Source organism: Panthera onca, chromosome C1 (genome assembly GCF_046562875.1).
Source record: "Panthera onca isolate mPanOnc1 chromosome C1, mPanOnc1 haplotype 2, whole genome shotgun sequence".
NCBI lineage: Eukaryota > Metazoa > Chordata > Mammalia > Carnivora > Felidae > Panthera > Panthera onca.
In genome coordinates, this window is record NC_138346.1 from 38,233,949 (window position 1) to 38,255,844 (window position 21,896).

The 21,896-nt window shown below is 39.7% G+C and overlaps 1 protein-coding gene across 4 annotated transcripts in view; it reads left to right on the forward strand.

Moving 5' to 3' along the window:
• The first annotated feature begins 73 nt into the window (after positions 1-73).
• Positions 74-21,896, forward strand: part of SF3B1 (splicing factor 3b subunit 1) — a 60,359-nt gene continuing 38,536 nt past the window's right edge. For 2 of the 4 annotated variants that reach the window (XM_078451038.2, XM_060622771.3), the window contains exons 1-2: positions 74-190; positions 20,082-20,259. In XM_078451038.2, the coding sequence (XP_078307164.1) occupies positions 20,232-20,259 (28 nt within the window). In that variant the 5' untranslated portion in view covers positions 74-190; positions 20,082-20,231. The remainder of the gene's footprint in view (positions 191-20,081; positions 20,260-21,896) is intronic. The other 2 variants (XM_078451037.2, XM_060622768.3) reach the window with 2 other exon arrangements.

Consider the following 21,896-nt stretch of genomic DNA (forward strand, 5'->3'; position numbering starts at 1 on the left):
AGGCGCCTTTTACGTAAGACTCATCGTGACCTTTCACCCCACCTCCCGCGCTGGAACTCTTCTCCGGATTCGCCAACGGCCACGTTCTCTTAGGCGCTGCTTGAGGTCGTGAGGCTCGGCACGTGAGCCCAGTCCAAGGGCGGGAGAAAGCTCGAGGTTCTGGGTGTTCGTTACGTAACTGTCCAAACCGGTGAGTGCTGAGCCGGACTGCCATCGTTCCTGGCTGCGAAGTCTGGCCGTCAGTCTTGCTGTTTAATGATTGTCTAATACAGTACCTGCCGTGCTTACCCCATGAAATTGTTGCGAGGGCAATATAAGGTCATGTGCCTAGGGAAGAGACTCCGTTCTATTTGCCTTCCTCTTGTCTGGCCAACATTTTTATTGGTGTTCATGTATAGTGTGGGTTTCCCATAGTGCAGACAAACCAGACAACTTTGCTTTAATTTACCCATGTCAGGAATCAGTCATCAAGTCCTGACATTCTTTTCTTCTCTGTTCCCAGGTCCTTATTTAATCTTTGTATGTCAATGTCCTGTAAACCGGATAGCAGTACTACCTACTGAATATGGTTTTGAGGAGCAAATGAGATAGTTGATTAAATATAATGAACAAATATTGGGCACGTGTTATAGAAAAAAAAAAATCAGGGTAATGAGGTGGACAGGGGTAAGGTGTGGTGCTAATCTATGTAGGGTGGTCAGGTGGGCCTCTCAGGAGGTGATACTGAACAAAGGCCTAAAGTGAGGAAATGAATTATGTGAGTATTTGGGAGGAAAGTAACTTCAGGTGGAATAGCAAGTGCAAAGGCCCCAAACAGAAATAATGTTGCCTTGTTTTATGAAGAGCAAGGGCTTTGGATCACAGTGAGTGAGGAGGAGCGTGGTAAGAAATGAGGTTAGAGATAGTGAGGGCTTTATCATAGTGCCTGGGAGGCCATGGTATCAACTTTGGATTTTATTCTAAGTGTGCAGGGAAGTCATGCAAGCTTGAGGGTGGAATAGTGACTTGATCTGATCTACATTAACAGAAATATTCAGCTGCTGTGTGTATATATGATTATTTTGGGGGTGATATAAATAATGATGTAGGGAATTTGTCATTTTTTATTATTTTTCTACTCTTGCTTTGTTCATTGCAGTCATCCCTTACTAGATGCTTTGTGGAACGAGTTTAAATGGCTAGCTACAAAGTTTATCAAACACTTTTCAATACAACACATAACATACTTGTTGAGGTGGTGTATAGCTGCATCCAAACGATTCTGTATTAAATTACTTTCAAATGCATAATCCCTGCTATTCTTGACCTCAATATTTCCAGTAATGTCTTCCTTAAAACAAATTTTTATCATATTACTCCTTTGCTCAAAAACCAGTTGTTACCAGTTGTCTAGGAGATATAAGCATTACACTGCCACCTCCTACTTAAATTCTATTTCAAACTATTGATATTGTTAACTGGAAGACCTGTTAAACATACTTGTCAGTACATGATGTGCTTAAGTACTTAATATAAGGCTTTGTTTGTTTATTTTGAGAGAGCACACATGCATGCACAAGTGGGGGAGGGGCAGAGAGAGAAGTAGAGAGATAGAGAATCCCATGCAGGCTCCGCACCATCAACGCAGAGCCCAGTGTAGGGCTTGAACTCACTAACTGTGAGATCATGATTGGAGCCAAAGCCAAAGTTGGACGCTTAACTGTCTGAGCCACCCAGGTGCCCCAACACTTTTTTAAAATATATATATTTTAGACAGAGTGAAAGTTGGGGAGAGGGGCAGAGGGAGAGAGAGAGAATCTTAAGCAGGCTCTATTCTCAGCACAGAGCCTAATGTGGGACTGGATCCCACAACCCTGGGATCATGACCTGAGCCTAAATCAAGAGTTGGATGCTCAACTGACTGAGCCACCCAGATGCCCCAAGGCTTTCTTTTATTAAATTCACCAAACATTTTTTCATTCAACTCTTCTCAGACATATGAAAATACCTACTGAATTGGGTCACTCAATTGAATAGTTTCCCAATTTAAAAAACTTAAAAAAAATTTTTTTAATGTTTATTTTTTAAAGGGAAACAGAGAAAAAGCATGAGTGGGGGAGGGCAGAGAGAGTGGGAGACAGAATCTGAAGCATGTTCCACGTTCTGAGCTGTCAGTACAGAGCCCGAAGTGGGGCTCAAACCCATGAAATGTGGGATCATGACCTGAGCCGAAGTCAGACAGTTAACCAACTGAGCCACCCAGGTGACCCCCCAATTAAAAAAAAACTTTTAAGGCAAATAAAAGAATCTTTGTAATAGATGACATCTTCTCAGTAAAGGAAATAATGTCATAAGCTTAAAGGTGATAATAAACTCCGTTCAGTTTCAGTAGATGACAGTGCTTCTGTAAATTGGGGGTTAAATGGTCTACCAACATAAAAAGATTGGCAATAAATTAAAACTCAGCAGACACCTGTGGGAAGCAATATCTTAGAGTCCAAACCAACTATGCTGTCAAAAATATATTTGACACAATATCATATATTAAATATTTTTGCCAAAATAATTGAATCTGAATCTGGTGAAGCTTTCAAATAAGCCAGTTTATACAGGGGATAGAAGAACATGTTAAATGACACCATGGAGATACAATCTGCCAAATAAGATGGGAAATTTTATAGGACAAATGCCCCAATTTCTTCAATAAATGTCAAATAAGGGAGAAGGGGGCAGGGGACTAAGGTAGATTTTTTTTTTCCTTTGAGTCTGGTTGACACACAGTGTTATATTAAATAAGTTGGATAAGTTTATACATTATGATATATTTCACCATAAGTGTAGCTACCATCCATACTGATTAGATTTAAAAGATTTTAAGAGGCATTGTTTGGATTTTGTTTTGAACAAACTAAATGTAAAAAGACATATAAAAGCATGAGAAATTAAAGTGGAATCTCTACTTCAGTAAAGATTTATATTGAGGATTTTACAAGTGAAATATGATGTCTGTAATATGTTTTAAAATAATCCAACATCACGGGGGAGCCTAGGTGGCTCAGTCAGTTAAGCGTCCAACTCTTGGTTTTGGCTCAGGTCATAATCTCCCAGTTTCATGGATTCGAGCCCTGCATTGGGCTCTGTGCTGGTGGTGTGGAGCCTGCTTAGGATTCTCTCTCCCCTCTCTCTCTGCCCCCCTCCCACCCACACTGTCTCTGTCTCTCTCAAAAATAAATAAACTTAAAAAAATAATAATCAATTGGGGAGAGGGTGAAGGAATAGAATGGATAAAACAAAATTGATCATTTGTTAATTATTGATCTGGATGATGAGTAAATGGGGAGTGTATAATAATATACCCAAATTTCATGGATGTTTGAAATCTTCCATAATAAAACTATATATGTATGTATACACACATATTTAATTTCTGTTTTCATGTGATCTTGCCAAATGAAATCCTCCTGATTGACTTCCACTTAGAATCTCACTTTGTTTGACCTTTTGCTCATTTCAGAACCCTGAATATAGACTGAATAAAACCAGAAAGGCTTCAGGTAAATAGAGATGGTTATGACTTTGTGCCAATACTATTTATAATCAACTCTCCAATCAAATGAATATTGGGTGAATTTTAACCACAGAACAAAACCTTTACCTAAACATCACATATTTTTTCCTGAAATAAAGCAAAAATTTTAAAATTAATCTCATTATTTATACCTTTTTGATCAGCAAAATAATATTCCCAGTATGCTAAATAATTTTATACAGGGATTATCTTCATGAAAATGTTTGGTTGAAAGAACACATTCCTTTACTGAATCAGGAACTGCATTACAAGAGGTTAGTGCTATTACAGATGTTAGTTGCTGATGAAATTAGACTATGGAAGGGCATTAACTAGATAGTTTACCCTTACTCACTGGCTATGTCAGTCAAGGACTAGTCAGGAAAACTATACCAGTTATTTTAAACAGAAAATTTAATATAGGGATGTTGTTAAACAGGGGTTGCAGAACTATGGTGACAAAAAGTGGATACTGCTATAAGAAAGCAGTAGTGACTGCAAGAAGTAAGTACCACTCTGTGTCCCCAAGACCACTGCACTGGTAGGTTAGTGATTTGCTGAGAAGACTCATGGGACTCAACATATAGTTGTACTCACAGCTATGATTTCTTACAGCAAAAGAATATAAAGCAAAATGAATAAAGGGAAAAGGAGCATGTGGGATATCTAGGGGAACAGGGTAAAACTTCCAAGGGTCCTTTCCCTGTGAAGTTGTAGAATCACACAGGATATGCTTACTTCTGACATTCTGACCACATGTGTGAAATGTTGCCAACCAGATAACCTCATTAGAGACTGTCATATACCCAAGTTCCAGACTCCACAAACCATATTGCTTGCACAGTTTAGGCACAGTGAGGCAGTCTTATCAGTTCTGGGAATGGTGAAAACTTACCTGAAATACAGGTTTTTAAATGCCTGCCAAAGGCCAACCTTGTAAGCAAGTTTTTCAAAGAATAGCAGGCAAGCCTGACTTTTCTGCATACTCCCCTCCTACTGAGGGAACAAGGAAAAATTCTGGGCTATCAGAACTTAGAAACTTAGTGAAAGGGTCCCACAATACTGGGACTCAGATCTCTGAGGGGAGACCAGTGCTTGCTCGGCTGATAATAGTGCCTAAGAAGCATAAAGGTGACATATCTCCTATTCCCAAACTCCACGGAGCTGGGACTCAGGTGTCTAAGCAGGAAGCATCAATTGATAATGGGGCATCTAATGGGATACAATGAGGCCTTACTGAGAACATAGGAAACAGTTTAAAAATAAGTAACTTGCACACACTAGAAACCAGCACGGCCAACAAGTCAACACTTATCTTCTGACCTTGACTCAAAATGCTGCTTTGTAGGGACCCCTGGGTGGCTCAGTTGGTTAAGTGTCCGACTTCAGCTCAGGTCATGATCTCACAATTTGTGAGTTTAAGCCCTCCATCAGGCTCTGTTGCTGACAGCTCAGAACCTGGCTTCAGATTCTTTGTCTCCCTTCCTCTGCCTCTTCCCCACTCGTGCACACTCTCTCACTGTCTCACTCTCCCTCACAAAAATAATAAACATTAAAAAAAAGTTCTTAAAAGAATGCTGCTTTGGGGCACCTGGGTTGCTCAGTTGGTTGAGCTTCCGACTTCAGCTCAGGTCATGATCTCACAGTCTGTGGGTTCGAGTCCCGCATCAGGCTCTGTGCTGACAACTCAGAGCCTGGAGCCTGCTTCTGATCCTGCGTCTCCCTCTCTCTCTGCCCCTACCCCACTCTCACTTTGTCTCACTCTGTCTCTCAAAAATAAATAAATATAAGAAAAAAATTTTTTTTTAAAAAGAATGCTGCTTTGTATTATATGACTTCTTGAAAGATGAAGCAGCCACTCTGTAATACCAAAATATTAGAACTGATTTTTAAAACAGCTCAATTAGAGTGAGTCAAAATTGGAAACTTGAACAAGTGATTCAAACCAGAAATGTAAACAAGAGAAAAGAAGATAATTGACTACCCAGGAAGGGCCACAAAAAGTAACAATATAGTTTAGGGGCTCTTCTCAGCTTTCCAGATTCAGAGATTTTTAGGTTAGGGCACTCAGAATTTATCAAGAAAATGGATCATCCTAGTTATATGACCAGCCTCTTATCCAACCCTATAATTCTCCTTTTGCAACTCCCTGCCACACACTGTGGCATCTAGTCACAGAACTGCCTCTAGATTCTACAGACCCCGTGGTGTTTGTTGCCTACGCTGTCTTTTCCTGGAGACTCTTCCTATTCCCACTTCCATCTCCTCTACTCCCTTTCACCTGGTTAATTCTTTCTTCATCCTATGAAACTGATCCAGTGTCACCCTATCCAGAAAGTCACACCCTAGGAATTATATATAGCTACATATAGCGTGGTTTGATATTTCTGTACAGTTCTAAAATCCTACAAATATATTTATTCTAACCACTTTGTATTATAATTGTTCCTATGAGTCTTTCTCCCAGCCCTGGACTATAAAGCAGCTGAAATACTATGGTTTCTGTGGTATTTCTATAATATATGAAAACAATAGGCAAAATATTTTATACTAGGATTACCATTTTAAAAATCTGAGACATAGTTTGTATTCTCCTATCTTCTCTTTTTGGTATTAAACATTATTTCTTTTTTTTGAAACATTATTTCTTTTTAAAAATATTTATTTTTGGGACAACGTAAGTGGGGAAGGGGCACAGAGAGGGGAACAGAGGATCCGAAACTTTGTGCTGACAGTCTGACAGCAGTGAGCATGACGTGGGGCTGCAACTCATGAAATGTGAGATCATGACCTGAGCCAAAGTTGGACACTCAACCAACTGAGCCATCAAGGTGCTCATGAAACATTATTTCTTTAGTCAGTTTGCGTAGAATGTGGGTTTCAGATTTTTCAGCTCTTGTGTCCTCCACAAGTAGTATATTTTGTTGAGATTGCTCCTAAAGATGCTTTTGTTACATTAGCAAATTCTCTTGCCACCTGGGATGTGGTTGGTTTTGGCCAGGGCACCTTCCCTCACTTAAAGCCATCAGTTACTCTCTTAGTACTGTCACCTTATTTCATTTAAATTAAGCCTATTTCCCTCTTATATTTTTTCCTTTTACCTTTGGGATTATTTTTCTTAACAACAAAAAAAGAAACAAATGAATCGGGGAGTGCACTTTGTCTTCTGTTATATTGAGCCATCTACCTGAGGTAACAGAACTAATTTCATTATTCTTGCTTCAAACAAAGGCCTTTGTATTTTCTTTTTTTTAAATTTTTTTTAACGTTTATTTATTTTTGAGATAGAGAGAGACAGAGCATGAATGGGGGAGGGGCAGAGAGAGAGGGAGACACAGAATCGGAAGCAGGATCCAGGCTCTGAGCCATCAGCCCAGAGCCCGACGAGGGGCTCAAACTCGCGGACCGTGAGATCGTGACCTGAGCTGAAGTCGGACGCTTAACCAACTGAGCCACCCAGGCGCCCCCTTTGTATTTTCTTTAACATTTTACCAAAAGCCTCAGCTCATTGAGTGTTTAGCTTTCCTTACACTATTTTTATGTTTCTGCCACTTAAAATTTTCTTTTTTTGTGTGTGGGGGGGTGTCTGGGTGGCTCAGTTGGTTAAGCTTCCGACTTTGGCTCAGATCATGATCTCACTGTTTGTGAGTTACAGCCCCGTGTCAGGCTATGTGCTGACTGCTCAGAGCCTGTAGCCTGCTTCAGATTCTGTATCTGTACCTGCTCTCTCTCTCTTCCCCTCCCCCTGCTCATGTTCTGTCTCTCTATCAAAAAATAAATATAAATTTTTTTTAAATTTCTTTTTCCCCCCACCCAAATGTGGGAAAACTGCCTGGGGATTGCAAAGCACAATAAAACAATTGTATGAAAAGAGAAAACAAAAATAACCAGTCAAAACAAAGTTATTGTAGCTGGAAGTACTTAAAATTGGTAATTTGTATTTTTTTTTAAGTTGCATAGCTTTAAAAAAAGTTGCAAGATGATTCATTACTGACAAACTGTTTAGCAGTTTCATTTAAGAGGAAACAATATATTTAATAAGTTGCAATTTAGTAGATAATCCTAGACTTAATTAATTATAATGTAATTATATCACTTGATTTACTCTTTGGACTGCATTGTGATATTGTTAAATATGTGATTTTAAAAATTAGCATTTTAACTTTCTTATGTAGAAGTGTATTTTCCACTCATGGGGGAAAAAAATAAAAACTTGAGATTATGGTCTACACTCAGAGAATGTGTTACTGCTTGGTTACATTTATTGGGTTCACATGTAAGACATTAAGGTATAAGAAGTAAATTATGTGGTCTTCAATTTAAGAAGAGGTGTGCAGAAACCTGATGTTGGGGAAATAAAACAGACTCCGAACTAAAAAACAAATCAAAACCTAAGAAGTTGCACAGCTTTAGGGAACTTAATAACAGATGAAATTTTAAATCAGTTAATATTGGCATCTGAATACAAAATGTTTATCAATATTACCTTTGTAGATGACTATCAAGGTATGTGCAGAATTTTCTAAATCCCCGTGTGTACTTTGTATACATATTACTCTGTTCTGTATGTTTGTCCATCTCTCTATTGCTGAATCTTAGAGACCTCAGATTTCCGGCTGAGTATGCCTTCATTTTTGTTTTTGTTTTTCTAGTAACGGATCTTCATATCCTTTCACTTTTTCAAGCATCTTCAAAAGACAACAAAATCTATAAAAGAGAAATCTGATGTTTAATCTAAAGGTTGCCCAGGGCAAGATCTGTTTATCTCAAACCATTGGTGCAGCCTTTATGATATACAAACAAGACCCTTATGTATAGATAAGGCAATCACGCTATAATATCACCCTGCTGCAGTTCTTCAAGGCATATTGCACATTGCTCAGCATTTTTACTCAGTACATTCTTAGAGTACCAGTTGGTTATAAAAGGATATGTCAAGAACAGCTGGATGGAAGAACTGCATAGGGCAAGGTATGTGGGAAGGGAATCAGGGTTTCCATGCTGAGTGTGCCACTCTCTCTAGTGGCCACATATTCACCAACCCAGAAGCTCCTGATTTATTTTTTTATGTAGGCCTCCTTTCATCTTTTCTCCTTTTTGTTAAAGTCTAACTTTACCAGGACTTATTGTATTTATTCATATTAGCATCTTTATGCTTAAACTCTCTCCTTCTTTTTTGGAATAATTTGTGATTTTTATAGTGTGTAATTTTTGCCAACATTTACTTCTTACACAGTCTTCCCTTTAAGAATCTCTGGGTAGGGGTGCCTCAGTGGCTGAGTCGGTTGAGTGTCCCACTTCAGCTCAGGTCATGATCTCATTCATGGTTCATGAGTTTGAGCCCCACATCAGTTTACTGCTGTCATTGCAGAGCCTGCTTTGGATCCTCTGCCCCCCTCTCTCTCTCTGACCCTCCTCCCGCCCACACTTTCTCTCTCTCAAAAATGAATCAACATTTATATATTCAAGTCCCTGTTAAAAAAACTAGTCCTCTCTCTTTGCTTGAGGAATATACAGAGACCTCTGACTTATAAGACAGCAGGTACCTGCTCAGGAACTTTCCTTACTTTCCATCCTGGATCCCAGACCAGTAGCTGCAGTTAAATCATACTCTACCTGGCCAAGAAAATTCTGGACCTGTTAAGGATGGAAAGGGACACCTCAAAGGAGCTAAATGACCAAGCCAATAGGTACCATCCATAGCCGAAAGACGGCATAAGGAACTAAATTCTGAGTGTCCAAGGGGCGCCTGGGTGGCTCGGTCGGTTAAGCGTCTGACTTCGGCTCAGGTCATGATCTCACGGTCCGTGGGTTCGAGCCCCGCATCGGGCTCTGTGCTGACAGCTCAGAGCCTGGAGCCTGTTTCAGATTCTGTGTCTCCCTCTCTCTGTGACCCTCCCCCGTTCACGCTCTGTCTCTCTCTGTCTCAAAAATAAACGTTAAAAAAAAAAAATTTTTTTTTAATTAAAAAAAAAATAAATTCTGAGTGTCCTAGATCAAGGGGCAGGGGTAGATAGCAGAACATTGGATAGCATGATATGAATCCCTGACATCCCATGATATGATATGCTGACAAGAATCTGGAAAGGCAGTGCTAACACTCTACTAGGATGGCTCTTAGAAACTCAGAGAAAGTAATGGCCCACATTAAGTGGCAGGAATGGCAGGACTACTGTGGGATATGGTGGACGAAGGGATGATCAAAAGACTCAAAGAAGTAGCTACGCTGGAATAGATATTCAATGCTAAGGCCGGAAAACTCAGCAGTTATGTTCCATGGGAAGGCTCAGAGAATACTCTGTTTCCTAAAGTAATAGGGAATGTGACAGAGCACCAGCATCACTGAATAAGACTGAGACTAGGGTGAAGTGAATGAGGTACTTGCCTCAGGTGCAAAATTTAAGAGAGTACCAAAAAGTCCAGTAACCAATATAAATAAATAATCCTCTAATACATTTTTAAAAATCAAAATTAACGCAGGGGCACCTGGGTGGCTCAGTTGGTTAAGCGATTGACTTAAGCTCAGGTCATGATCTCATGGTTTTTGAGTTCAAGCCCTGCATTGGGCTTTGTGCTGTCAGCACAGAGCCTGCTTCGGATCCTCTGTCCCCCTCCCTTTTTGCCCCTCCCCTGCTCATTCTCTCTGTCTCTCTCTCTGTCTCTCTCTCTCAAAAATATTTAAAATACATTATTAAATAATATAAAAATATTAAAATTAAAAAATATTAAAAATCAAAATGCAGAAAAATCCATATGAACAAGATACCAAATCTTAAAGACAGGATCAATGTTTCTGATTTTCTCGTTTTCCCCAGACTCAATATGGCCCAGCAAAGCACTGTTAGTTATGGTGGCTGTTCTTTACAGGCCTCTGGAGATAGTGGCAGATAAAGTTACAGAGCTGAGTTCCATGATAGCAATGGGGATGATGGGATCCCCAAATAGAGGCCACCTGGTGAAGTTTAACTATCAGAAGGAAGGTGGGCAGAATTATGATTAGCACAAGGTTAGAATGGCTGCCTGGAGGGTCCTGACCTGCAGAATGATATTTAGATGGTTGATTCAGTAGGATTTCCTTAGAGGCAAATTGATGGGCAGTGTACAGAAGTATTGTTCAATTTATTACAACCAAAAGAAATCAAGGATGGATGTTTAGGAGGTTGAAGGCAGCTATTCCAGTTAGGAAAGAAAAAAAAAAAAGTGGTCCTTTCCTTTAGTTTTCAGACCTGAGCTAGTTTTTAAACTTAGAACGGTTTGATTTCAGACCATGTGATTGAAAGTGAAACTAGGTCCTCAGGAAGGACCATGTAACACCTTAGTATGTGTTAATGAATCCCCTAGTACTTCTCCAAAGGTACCTATCATTTGCTCTCAAAACTATACATTGGAAAAAGTGGAATAACCAAATATTTTGAAGGCTGTAGGCAAAATGTCCAAGTTGACATTGATACCCAAAGTGTCATAGTGGCCTCTCTTAGAATGGTGGTATATAGGGTCATAAATGTCCTGGCCCAGGTCTGGCTCACAGTGCCAAGTGTCATTTCCCAAGTTGCCAAATGTATAATTGTGATGAGCATAATAGAAGTTGGCCAAACTCTCATAAGTTCCAGAGCCTATGGGATAAGAACATAGCAGGGAAGGATACTGAATAGCTCCCCCCACACCCTGCCAAGATAGGAAATAAAAAACATTATTATATCCTAGGAAATATGGCAGAGATTAGTGCCTTAAAGACCTAAAGCATGCAAGGATGGTGGTCCACATTATATTTACAGTGACGTCAGACCCTTACAAAGGCTACACAGATCCTGAGGATGACAGTGAATTATCACATTCAACCAGGTAGTAGCCTCAATTGCAGTGGCTGTGCCAGATGTGGTTTCTAGAGCGAATTAAGAGATTAACATGACCTCAAGTACATGGTAGACAAGTATTGATCTGATGAAAGAGTTGTTTTCCATCCTTAACGGTAAGGAGTATTTAAACAGTATGCATTCTCTTGGGGTAGACAACAGTATACATTTTAAATTTTATCCCTGAATTATGTTAACTCCCCCCTAATGCAGTCTGTCATAAGAACTATCATAATACTGTCTTAAGCAACATGGACATCTGGACATACAGTGAAACCTTGGTCCACTATATTGATGGCATTATGTTAATCCTGTTAATAAGACTAGATGACCAGGAAGTGGTAAATACTTGGAGGCCTTGAAAGACATATGCTCCAGAAGGTGGAAGATAAACCCAAAAAAAAGAAAGGGTCTGCTCCATTGGTGGTATTTTTAGGGCAGGATTTCTCAACTGTGGCACAACTGACATCCTAGGCCAGAAAATTTCTAGTTTCAGGGAGCATCTTGTGCAACATAGGATGTTGAGCAGTATCCCTGACCTCTAGATGCCAGTAATCTCTCCCTTTAAGTTGCTCTAGGTGTTACAGTCCAATTCAAGGAGATAGACACAGAAACAACGATAACACAAAGTAATTACTTAGAGATGTCTGTGTTATTTCAGGAATACGGCACAGAAATATCAAAGCATACAATCTATATCTCAATCCTAGGGTGAGGTTCCTGGCTGGGGTGGCACTGGGCCAGTCTTACCGGATGAGGACTTACCATGTGACAGAGAGTAGAGGATATGGGGGTGGGAATAGGAAGGAGAATCCTCTAGGAAGAGGATAGAGTTGTGACAACCAAAATGTCTCTAGACATTGCCAAGTATCCCTGGAAGACAAAATCACTCCTAGCTGAGAACACTGTTTTAGGTACATAGTGGCCTGGGGCATGCCTGGACATCCCCTCCAAAGTAAAGGACAACTATTGCATCTTGTACCTCCTACCACTAAGAAGGAAGCACTATGCTTAATAAGTCTCTTTGAGTTCTGGGTGGCATCAAAAACTGTGGGCTTTGTACTGTAGCTATTGTTATTATTGCTATTGCCAACTTGTTGACTCTGGTACCTGCTGACTGTACAACACCTGTCATTGACCCAAGGGCCATAGTCTGCCCAAAATTCCTAACCCTCCTTCACAAATCCTATTTCTCTGGTCCTCATATACCACCTTCCTCTCCTCCTACCAATTTCTTAGTTTAGCTAGTAGCAACAGTCATCCTAAGGCGAATCATTAGTGACAATGTTTTCTGCTCTTATGTACATCTATCATGAAGAATCCAGTAGCAAAAACTATGTGGCTGCTGTCTCTGTATTAGCTAACAGAGGCAGTATAGAGCAGGAAAGTTTGGAAGATATTTTCATTCAACATTCATTCATTCATTCATTCAACAATGTAATACTGCCAGGCATCTGTGGTACCATCTCATCTCATGCCATTCTTCACTCCCTCCCCCTTACTTCACTCTGGACACAAACCCCAAGCTCATTCCGACCTTGGCATATTTGCACTTACTATGTCTGGAATACTCTTCTCCCCAATCCTCATTCCATTATTTCATTTAAATATCTATTCAAATGTCATCCTCTCAGAGATCTTGCCTTTTCTGTTCATCCTATTCTTCCTTAAAAACATTTTTTTGTTGTTGTTGTTATTAAGTAATCTCTATGCCCAGTGTGGGGCTCAAACTTATGACCCTGAGATCAAGAGTAGCATGTTCCACTGACTGAGCCAGCTAGGTGCCCCCATCCTATCCTCCATCCTGCCCACTCTCCCTTAATTCTGCTTTTTCTTCATAGTGTTTGGCAGTACCTGAAATTATACAAACACACACACACACACAGTTTTTAATCTCTGTCCCTCAAATAATGTAAGCTCCATGAGGACAGTGTCTTGTTCAACATTGTATTCCCAGCATCTAAAATAATCTCTGGTAATTATATTACTGGGTATTTACCCAAAGAATATGAAAACACCAATTCTAAAAGATATATGCACCCCTATGTTCATTGCAGCATTATTTACAATAGCCAAGATATGGAAGCAACCCAAATGTCCATCCCTTATCAATAGATGAATGGATAAAGAAGATATGGTGTATATATACAATGGAATATTACTGAGCCATAAAAAGAATGAAATATTGCCATTTTCAACATGGATAGATGTAAAGGGTATAATGCTAAATGAAATAAATCAGAGAAAGACAAATACCATATGAGCTCATTCGTATATGTAATTTAAGAAACCAACAAAGAAAAAAGAGACAAAAAAACAGACTCTTAAATATAGAGAACAAACTGGCTACCAGAGGGAAGGTGGGTGGGTGATGGGTGAAATAGGTGAAGGGATTAAGAGTACAGTTATTGTGATGAGCACTGAGTAACGTATAGATTGTTGAATCACTGTATTGTGCACCTAAGACTAATATAACACTGTATGTTAATTATACTGGAATAAAAAAAAAAGGAACAAGTGATAGCTACACACAAGTTATAGAAGACTATAACTAGGATGATTCCATTTACATAAAAGTTAAAAAAAACAAGTATACTTGATTACATACATATGTAGTAAAAGTATAAAGAAGTACAAGGGAATAACTAACACAAAATTCAAAACATGGATTTTCAAGTATGACTGGTGGAGCTATAATTGATGCAAGGAACACTGGAGTCAACACACAAGAGACTGATAATATTGTTGAGTAATAGCAGCTGCATGGGAAATTGTACATACTCTTTGTGGATACAATGTGCTCCGTAATTAAAAATGAAATGAAATGGGGGCGCCTGGGTGGCTCAGTCGGTTAAGTGTCCGACTTCAGCTCAGGTCATGATCTCACGGTCTGTGAGTTCGAGCCCCGCGTCGGGCTCTGGGCTGATGGCTCAGAGCCTGGAGCCTGCTTCCGATTCTGTGTCTCCCTCTCTCTCTGCCCCTCCCCCGTTCATGCTCTGTCTCTCTCTGTCTCAAAAATAAATTAAAAAAACGTTAAAAAAATAATTAAAAAAATGAAATGAAATGAAAATAAAATGAAATAAAATAATGGCTGGTATAGACTAGGTCCTCATTAAATATTTATTGATAGGTCCTCAATAAATATTTTTTGAACGAATGAATGGTAAAATTTACCTTTGGCATTTATATCAATCAGGTTTTAACTGGAGAAACACCAGTAGGGGATACATATTAAGAGATTTACTGCAGGGAATTGGGTTTATGCAATTGTGGACACTGGCTAAGCAAGTCCAAAATCTGAAGGCAGACCATCAGTAAGGGCAGTCTGGAACTTTCTAGCAGAGGCTGAAGTTGCTATCCACAGGTAGATTTTCTTCTGCATCAGGGAAACCTAAGTTCTGCTGTTAAGGCCTTTCAACTGATTGAATTAGATCTACCCAGCTTATCTAGGACAGTCTCCTTAAAGTCAATTATTGTGGACTTTCAGCATATCTATAAAAGCCTTCATAGCAACCCCTTAGATTGGTATTTATTTGAATAATTAGGGACTGTAGCTTAGCCAAATTCACATATTAGAAGACATCACAGCATTCCAGGCACCTAATGCTTCTGTGCCACAATCCCTTAGCTGTTTGGGACACCTCCTCAGACTTGATTTATATGTGCTGTAACTAGATATTTCAGCATTATGAATCAAAAAGAGCTCTCAGTTGACCTTTAACTAGAAAAATAAACTAATTAATGAATTCACACTATTATGTGAAAATACTGCTTCTATTCTAGTGAGGCCTGGTATAGCTGGAAGGTAGAGAAATCTACCCTAGTTCAAGAAAATCAGTATTATTTAAAGAATGGGCCTTTAGAAGGTTGGAGCTGGAGATAGTTCTGGATTTAGGGTAGCTGTGGGGACTTGAGCAGCAGGAGTTTATGATCCCTCAGTCTTATGTCATTCAAGTGACATTTTCCTTTGATTCTTTCTGTTTCAATAGCAACCAGCAAGTTCCTTTCATACTTCCAGTTCAAATTTCCAAGAGAAGGAATCTTGGCCTAGCCAGTAACTTCTTTTTCTGTGGGTAGAATGTCCTGTATTCTAGGCCAGGTTCTAGGTAGCTGGCCAGGTACCTATCTCTTCCAGGAGAACAAGCCAGTGCTGTTTCCCTGAGCAGAGAATTTGGTCAGTTAAGTTGAAGCTAGACATGACAGGCACATTGACAGACATATTTAGAACATCGTCTCAAGGTTATCTTTTTTTTTTTTTTTTAACGTTTATTTATTTTTGAGACAGAGAGAGACAGAGCATGAATGGGGGAGGGGCAGAGAGAGAGGGAGACAAAGAATCGGAAGCAGGCTCCAGGCTCTGAGCCATCAGCCCAGAGCCCGATGCGGGGCTCGAACTCACGGACCGCGAGATCGTGACCTGAGCTGAAGTCGGACGCTTAACCGACTGAGGCACCCAGGCGCCCCGGTTATCTTTTTTTTAACTGAGTTATGCGTTAAAATTTCAGAAATAAGACTCGGTAGTTTTGGGATTTTAGGCATAACTGAAAGGGAGATAGAAGTTTTTGGATTTTTGGCTTGGAGTAGGTAGAGTTTGATATTCCTTTGATATAGGAGACTTCTAGGAAACACTGCACATCAAGATTGTGGGCCATTTATCCATGAAAGTCCTTCTTTTACCTCAGAAAAAATGGGCTGGATAAACTGTCAGTGGTTTTCCTATAGCATAGAACTTCAAGGCCTTTATAGTTTTATCCCCAAAGGTAATTTGAGAAAATTACATCTAGCATTTAACATTCTGCAAAACTGTTACATCTTGTTTTTTGTCCAGAAAAAATATGTATGCTTGTTGCTTTGCGGTATTTTTTTTGAGACTCAGAAAAGCCAGCCTCCAAGTGCTCCTGATAAGAAAAGGAATGAGGGTGCCTGGCTGGCTCAATCAGTAGAGCATGCAACTCTTGATCTCAGGGTCTTAAGTTCAAGCCCCACATTAGGTATAGAGCTTACCTGAAAAGAAAAGGAATAGGGGCACCTGGATGGCTCGGTTGGTTGACTGTCTGACTTTGGCTCAGGTCATGATCTCACAGTTGTGGGTTCGAGCCCCATGTTCAGCTTTGTGCTGACAGCGAGGAGCCTGCTTTGGATTCTGTCTCCTTCTCCCTCTTGCCCCTACCCCATATGTATGTGCATGCGTGTGTGGTCTCTCTCTCAAAAATAAACATTAAAATTTTTTTTAAATACTTAGAAAAGAAATTGATTTTCCTTTTAATTGGATGTCATCACTGTCAATTGTTTAGATTATAAAAGCTAGATCCCTTTTCTAACTTTTGGAAAAAAACTTCACCAGAAAAGGGCAGGAAATGTATTTTAAGTGATATCTGAGTATTATGTATTAATATTGAAAATGGAAAGTAAAAAGTGCTTATTGAAAAATCTCTGTTACTTATTGTCTGAATGTCCAAGTCATTGTTTTATTAAAGAGTAATTAGTCCTTAGAAGAAGACTAAAAGAAGGGAATCTCCCTTGATACTTTGGCAAATTTTCTCATGTCTCACTATCCTATATATGCCTTTGCCCTACAAAAGTAACTGAATACCGGGGCGCCTGGGTGGCTCAGTCAGTTGAGCATCCAACTTAGGCTTAGGTCATGATCTCACGGTCTGTGAGTTCGAGCCCCACGTCGGGTTCTGTGCTGACAGCTCAGAGCCTAGAGACTGCTTTGGATTCTGTGTCTCCCTCTCTCTCTGCCCCTCCCCCACTCATGCTCTGTCTGTCTCAGAGATAATAAACATTAAAAAAAATTTTTTTTAAAAAGTAACCGAATACCTAGGAACCTAGAGAAATACGCATATAATGCAAACTGGCCAGCAGGTGCAGCTTCTATCTTGGAAAGACAAAGGACATGTGATACGTACCTTGTGTGTGTTTATAAAAATAATATGTGTTTTTGGCAGAATATCTGGAAAATACTAAAAATTTTTTTTATAATTCATAATTTCATCATTCATAAACATCCACTATTAACACTATAGTGAATTTCCTTTGCATGTATTTTTACGGGACAGTAATTTCCTTCTGTATACAAATTCATCTTTTTTTATAAAGTAGAGCCGAGAAATGCAATGTTTTTGTGATTCTTTTTGTCAACATGGATGTTTTTTAGATTGTTGATTATTGATGGATAATAACACCCTTCTGTAACTCCTTATTTCACATTCTTTTTGCCTTTCATTATTTAAAATTAAAAAAAACTTTTTTAAATTTTATTTTTGAGAGAGACAGAGCATGAGCGGGAGAGGGGCAGAGAGAGAGAGAGAGACAGAATCTGAAGCAGACTCCAGGCTCTGAGCTATCAGCACAGAGCCCCATGCAGGGCTCTAACTCACAAACCACAAGATCATGACCTAAGCTGAAGTGGGACGCTTAACTGACTGAGCCATCCAGGCACCCCTCCTTTAATTATTTTAAAACATGTTATTTTGTATATATAAAAGTATAATCTGTGTTTAGGTTATAAACCATGTAAGTAATATCTGTGGGCCCTCTACCAATCCAAGAACTAGAGTTTATTAATAATTTGTATAATAATCTACATGTTTTCTCTCATCCCCTTCTTCCCCCAACTATAACCTAAATTAAAACAATTAAAAATTGAAAATTTCATCTCATCAGATTGATTTTTTTCACTGATTTGTTACTGAAGTTTCTACTAAGTATTTGTGTTGTGAGTCTTATCACACAGCCAGGTAAACTGTTTTCTTTGTGAAGGCTCTAACCTTAATCCTTACCTGTTTTCTTAGGCTGCTTCCTGTACCAACTTCACTTCTAAGTTATGTTCTTTTCATTTCTAAAGTCCAAGGCTTGCATTGACACTTCAAAGTTATGCTAGTGTAATGATGCATAGAAAAAGACAGCCATAGGGGTGGCTGGGTGGCTCAGTCAGTTAAGCGTCCAACTTTGGCTCAGATCTGATCTCACGGTTTGTGGGTTTGAGCCCTGCATCGGACTCTGTGCTGACAACTTGGAGCCTGGAGTCTGCTTCGGATTCTGTGTCTCCTTCTCTCTCTGCCCCTCCCCAACTTGTGCTCTGTCTCTATCAAAAATGAATAAATGTAAAATAAATAAATAAATAAATAAATAAATAAATAAATAAATAAATAAAAAAGAAAAAGCCATAAAATTAACAACTCAGGCAACAACAGATGTTGGTGAGGATGTGGAGAAAGGGGAACCCTCTTACATTGTTCATGGGAATGCAAACTGGTACAGCCACTCTGGAAAACAGTATGGAAGTTCCTCAAAAAATTAAAAATAGAACTACCCTTTGATCAGCAATTGCACTACTAGGTGTTTTTCCAAAGGATATAGGAGTGCTGATTTGAAGGGGCACATGCCCCCCAATGTTTATAGCAGCACTACCGACAATAGCCAAAGTATGGGAAAAGTCCAAATAGCCATTGACTGATGAATGAATAAAGAAGATATGGGACACACACACACACACACACACACACACAATGGAATATTACTCGGCAATCAAAAAGAAGTCTTGCCATTTGCAACAATGTGGATGGAACTAGAGTGTATTATGCTAAGCGAAATAAGTCAGAGAAAGACAAATACATCATTTCATTTCACATATGTGAAATTTAAGATACAAAACAGAAGAACATAAGGGAATCAAAAATAATATAAAAAGAGAGGTCAACAAACTGTAAGAGACTCTTAAATACAGAGAACAAACTGAGGGTTGCTGGCAGGGTGTTGGGTGAGGGGATGGGCTAAAGGGATGAGGGGCATTAAGGAGGACACTTGTTGGGATGACACTTGTTATATGTGATGAATTACTAAATTCTGTTCCTGAAATTACTATTATACTATATGTTAACTAACTTGGATTTAAATTAAGATAATCACCCTTTACACAAAGAGTGAAAAACCGATATAATACCAACAATAGAACCTTTATGAGCTGTCAAAAAAAGAAAAAGAAAAAGCCATATTCTGATCTTTTAAAAGTTCCTGATTTCAGAATGACATTTAGGATTAAGAGAGGCATTTCATCAGTGTTAATGCTGATGATCAGTGGTTTTCTAAGAACCTATAAAGTTAAAAGGCTTTTAGGGTGGCAAAGTTCTTGCTGTGTAATTTAGCAACTGTGTGACTTGCACAATTTATATATATCCCCGCCCTAGTTTTTCTCTTATTTCTTAAATGGGATTAGCAACAACTTGTCTACTTTACTAGGTTGTTTGTAAGGTAAATAGTGCTTGGAAATACAATGTTGTAAATGAAACTCCTACCCAGATGGTAATTTTATTTTTTTGAAGGAAAATCTTGAATTTCAGCACGTAGGATGTGACTGCTTATAGGACTGTTTCTACAGCTAACCACTGCAACAGCTGAGAGACAGATGCTAAGGAAAGCTTTTGTCTTGCACCAAGACACCTTCCGGTCTATTTGGAGAAAATAAATTGGAGGTCTGAGGTTTCTCCCAGCCATGAAATCCGTAGTGTTTCTTACTGTACACTGTTCTCGCGTAATCCACCTTCCTCCAGGGCAAATTTACTCCCTTAAAGACATTATGGGCCGCCAGACCATTTTCTCGGTCACCACGAAAACCGCCTCCGGCCCAACATTAGCTCCTCCCCCACCCCCACAATGCATCTCTCTGTTCCATCTAGGTGGCTACTCTGTCACGTGTCGCCCAACGGAGCGCGCTCCCGCTTGGCGCATGCGCAGAGAATATCCCCCAGCTATTTTTCTCCGTGGCAGCGGCGGCGAGCGGAAGTTCTTGGGAGCGCCAGTTCCGTCTGTGTGTTCGAGTGGACAAAATGGCGAAGATCGCCAAGACTCACGAAGGTAAGCCGTCTTTCCCTAGTTATGTGTCTTCTCTGCTGCCTAGCCAGCCAAGAGTCAGTTTTCCTAGGCTTTGTCTCGTCGTGTGGTTTCTTTTGTAGGGTGCCGAGCCCGCGCTTGGGGGCCTTGGTCGTCTTCTTCGCACAAGCGGCGCAGGCCACTGCCCCACGTAATGGCGTCCTACTTAAACACAGCCGGCAGGCGCTTTGTTCCGTGTTTGGGTCTTGCTCCTTCAGAGTTGCTTCTGTTTTCTGACCAGAAGGCCGCATTTAAACGGATCGCTAAGGAGTAGTCCAGGGCAAGGGATCGGGGAAACGGGCGTGAAAGCAAAAAGTCTCCCTCGCCTCTCAGAACTATTGGCCGTTTGTGCAAATGAGTCTGGAGAGCACTGAAATACGGCAGCCGCTTTTTGGGCGGCCCCCAAATCGAATTTAACCTAACCATTACTCTTAACTTTGGCTAATTTGTGTGTCTTCAGGCGTCAAAGATACTTTGGGTTTTTTGTACGAAGTGATTTGGGAATATTTGTGGTATATTGGTCTTTTTCTTTGGAGACTGGATTATTGGTGGAAGCGGGAAAGGCACATTTATATTAATGGCCAAAGCTTTCGAGGTAGTTGATCATTTTATGAAAGATGGAGAATATAAAGCTAGGAAAATGTTGAGAATAGGCTGGAGTCCTTTAGGGAATATCCAGAAATGGCAGGTAATAGGGTCACTTCAGAAAAGATGAGGCGTGGGAATTTGGGACTGCATTTCTTGGTTTCTAACGTGGAATCTGAAGTGTTTATCAAACACGAGGCTTCCAAGAGAATCAGTTATTTCACTCGTCGTTTCCAAGTGCCTGGCTCAGTATAGTGGAGTAACCAAGACTAAGGCCGTCAAAAGTTTTACAGTCTAGTAGGGAAACAGATGTGTGTATGTTTTCATCTTTTATGAGGCAAATGAATGCTTAAATAGAAATACAAGCAACATGTTCTGGGATCCTGGGTAATGGAGTGATTAATTTATGCTTAGGACTGTTTCATAGAGGAGGTGACGTGTCCCTGGTGTAAAAAAGTGCGTTTTAAATTAGGGGAGGACATTTGAGTGTGAGAGACATCTTGTTAGGAGGCAGGGAGACATGAAAGTTTGTTTGAGTAGTGGACTGTGGCAGGGAAAGAGGGTTCAAGGAGGGAAAAATGTCCATGGATCTGGAAAGGTTGGTTGGGACCAGAGCGTGAATGACATCAAATAGTTGTTACCCACCAGAACCGAAGTCCAGCTTTCTGCAACTTCTAAAACATGCTAATCAATTGGCAATGACTTTAAATATTCCTCTTATTGATGGTAGGTATTTAGGATTTATACACTGTTTTAACTCAGAAGTGTTTTTAGGCACTTTTTCTTTAAACTAACTCAGACATACTTTTTGCAAAATAATTAGAAAATGTAAAGATGGTGCTATTCTTGTTCCTTCAGGAGTAGGTTGTTCATTTGGGGCATTTTGTGGCTTTGTTTTTTGGTATCCTTATCATAAGATACTTTTAGACAGGAAAATGAAAATTCTGATCAGTTTTCCTGCATTTTTTGAAACCCAGTTAAAAGCTTTGATCTGCAGAAGATTGAAATTGGCCAAATTTTTGTCATTTTATATGGGA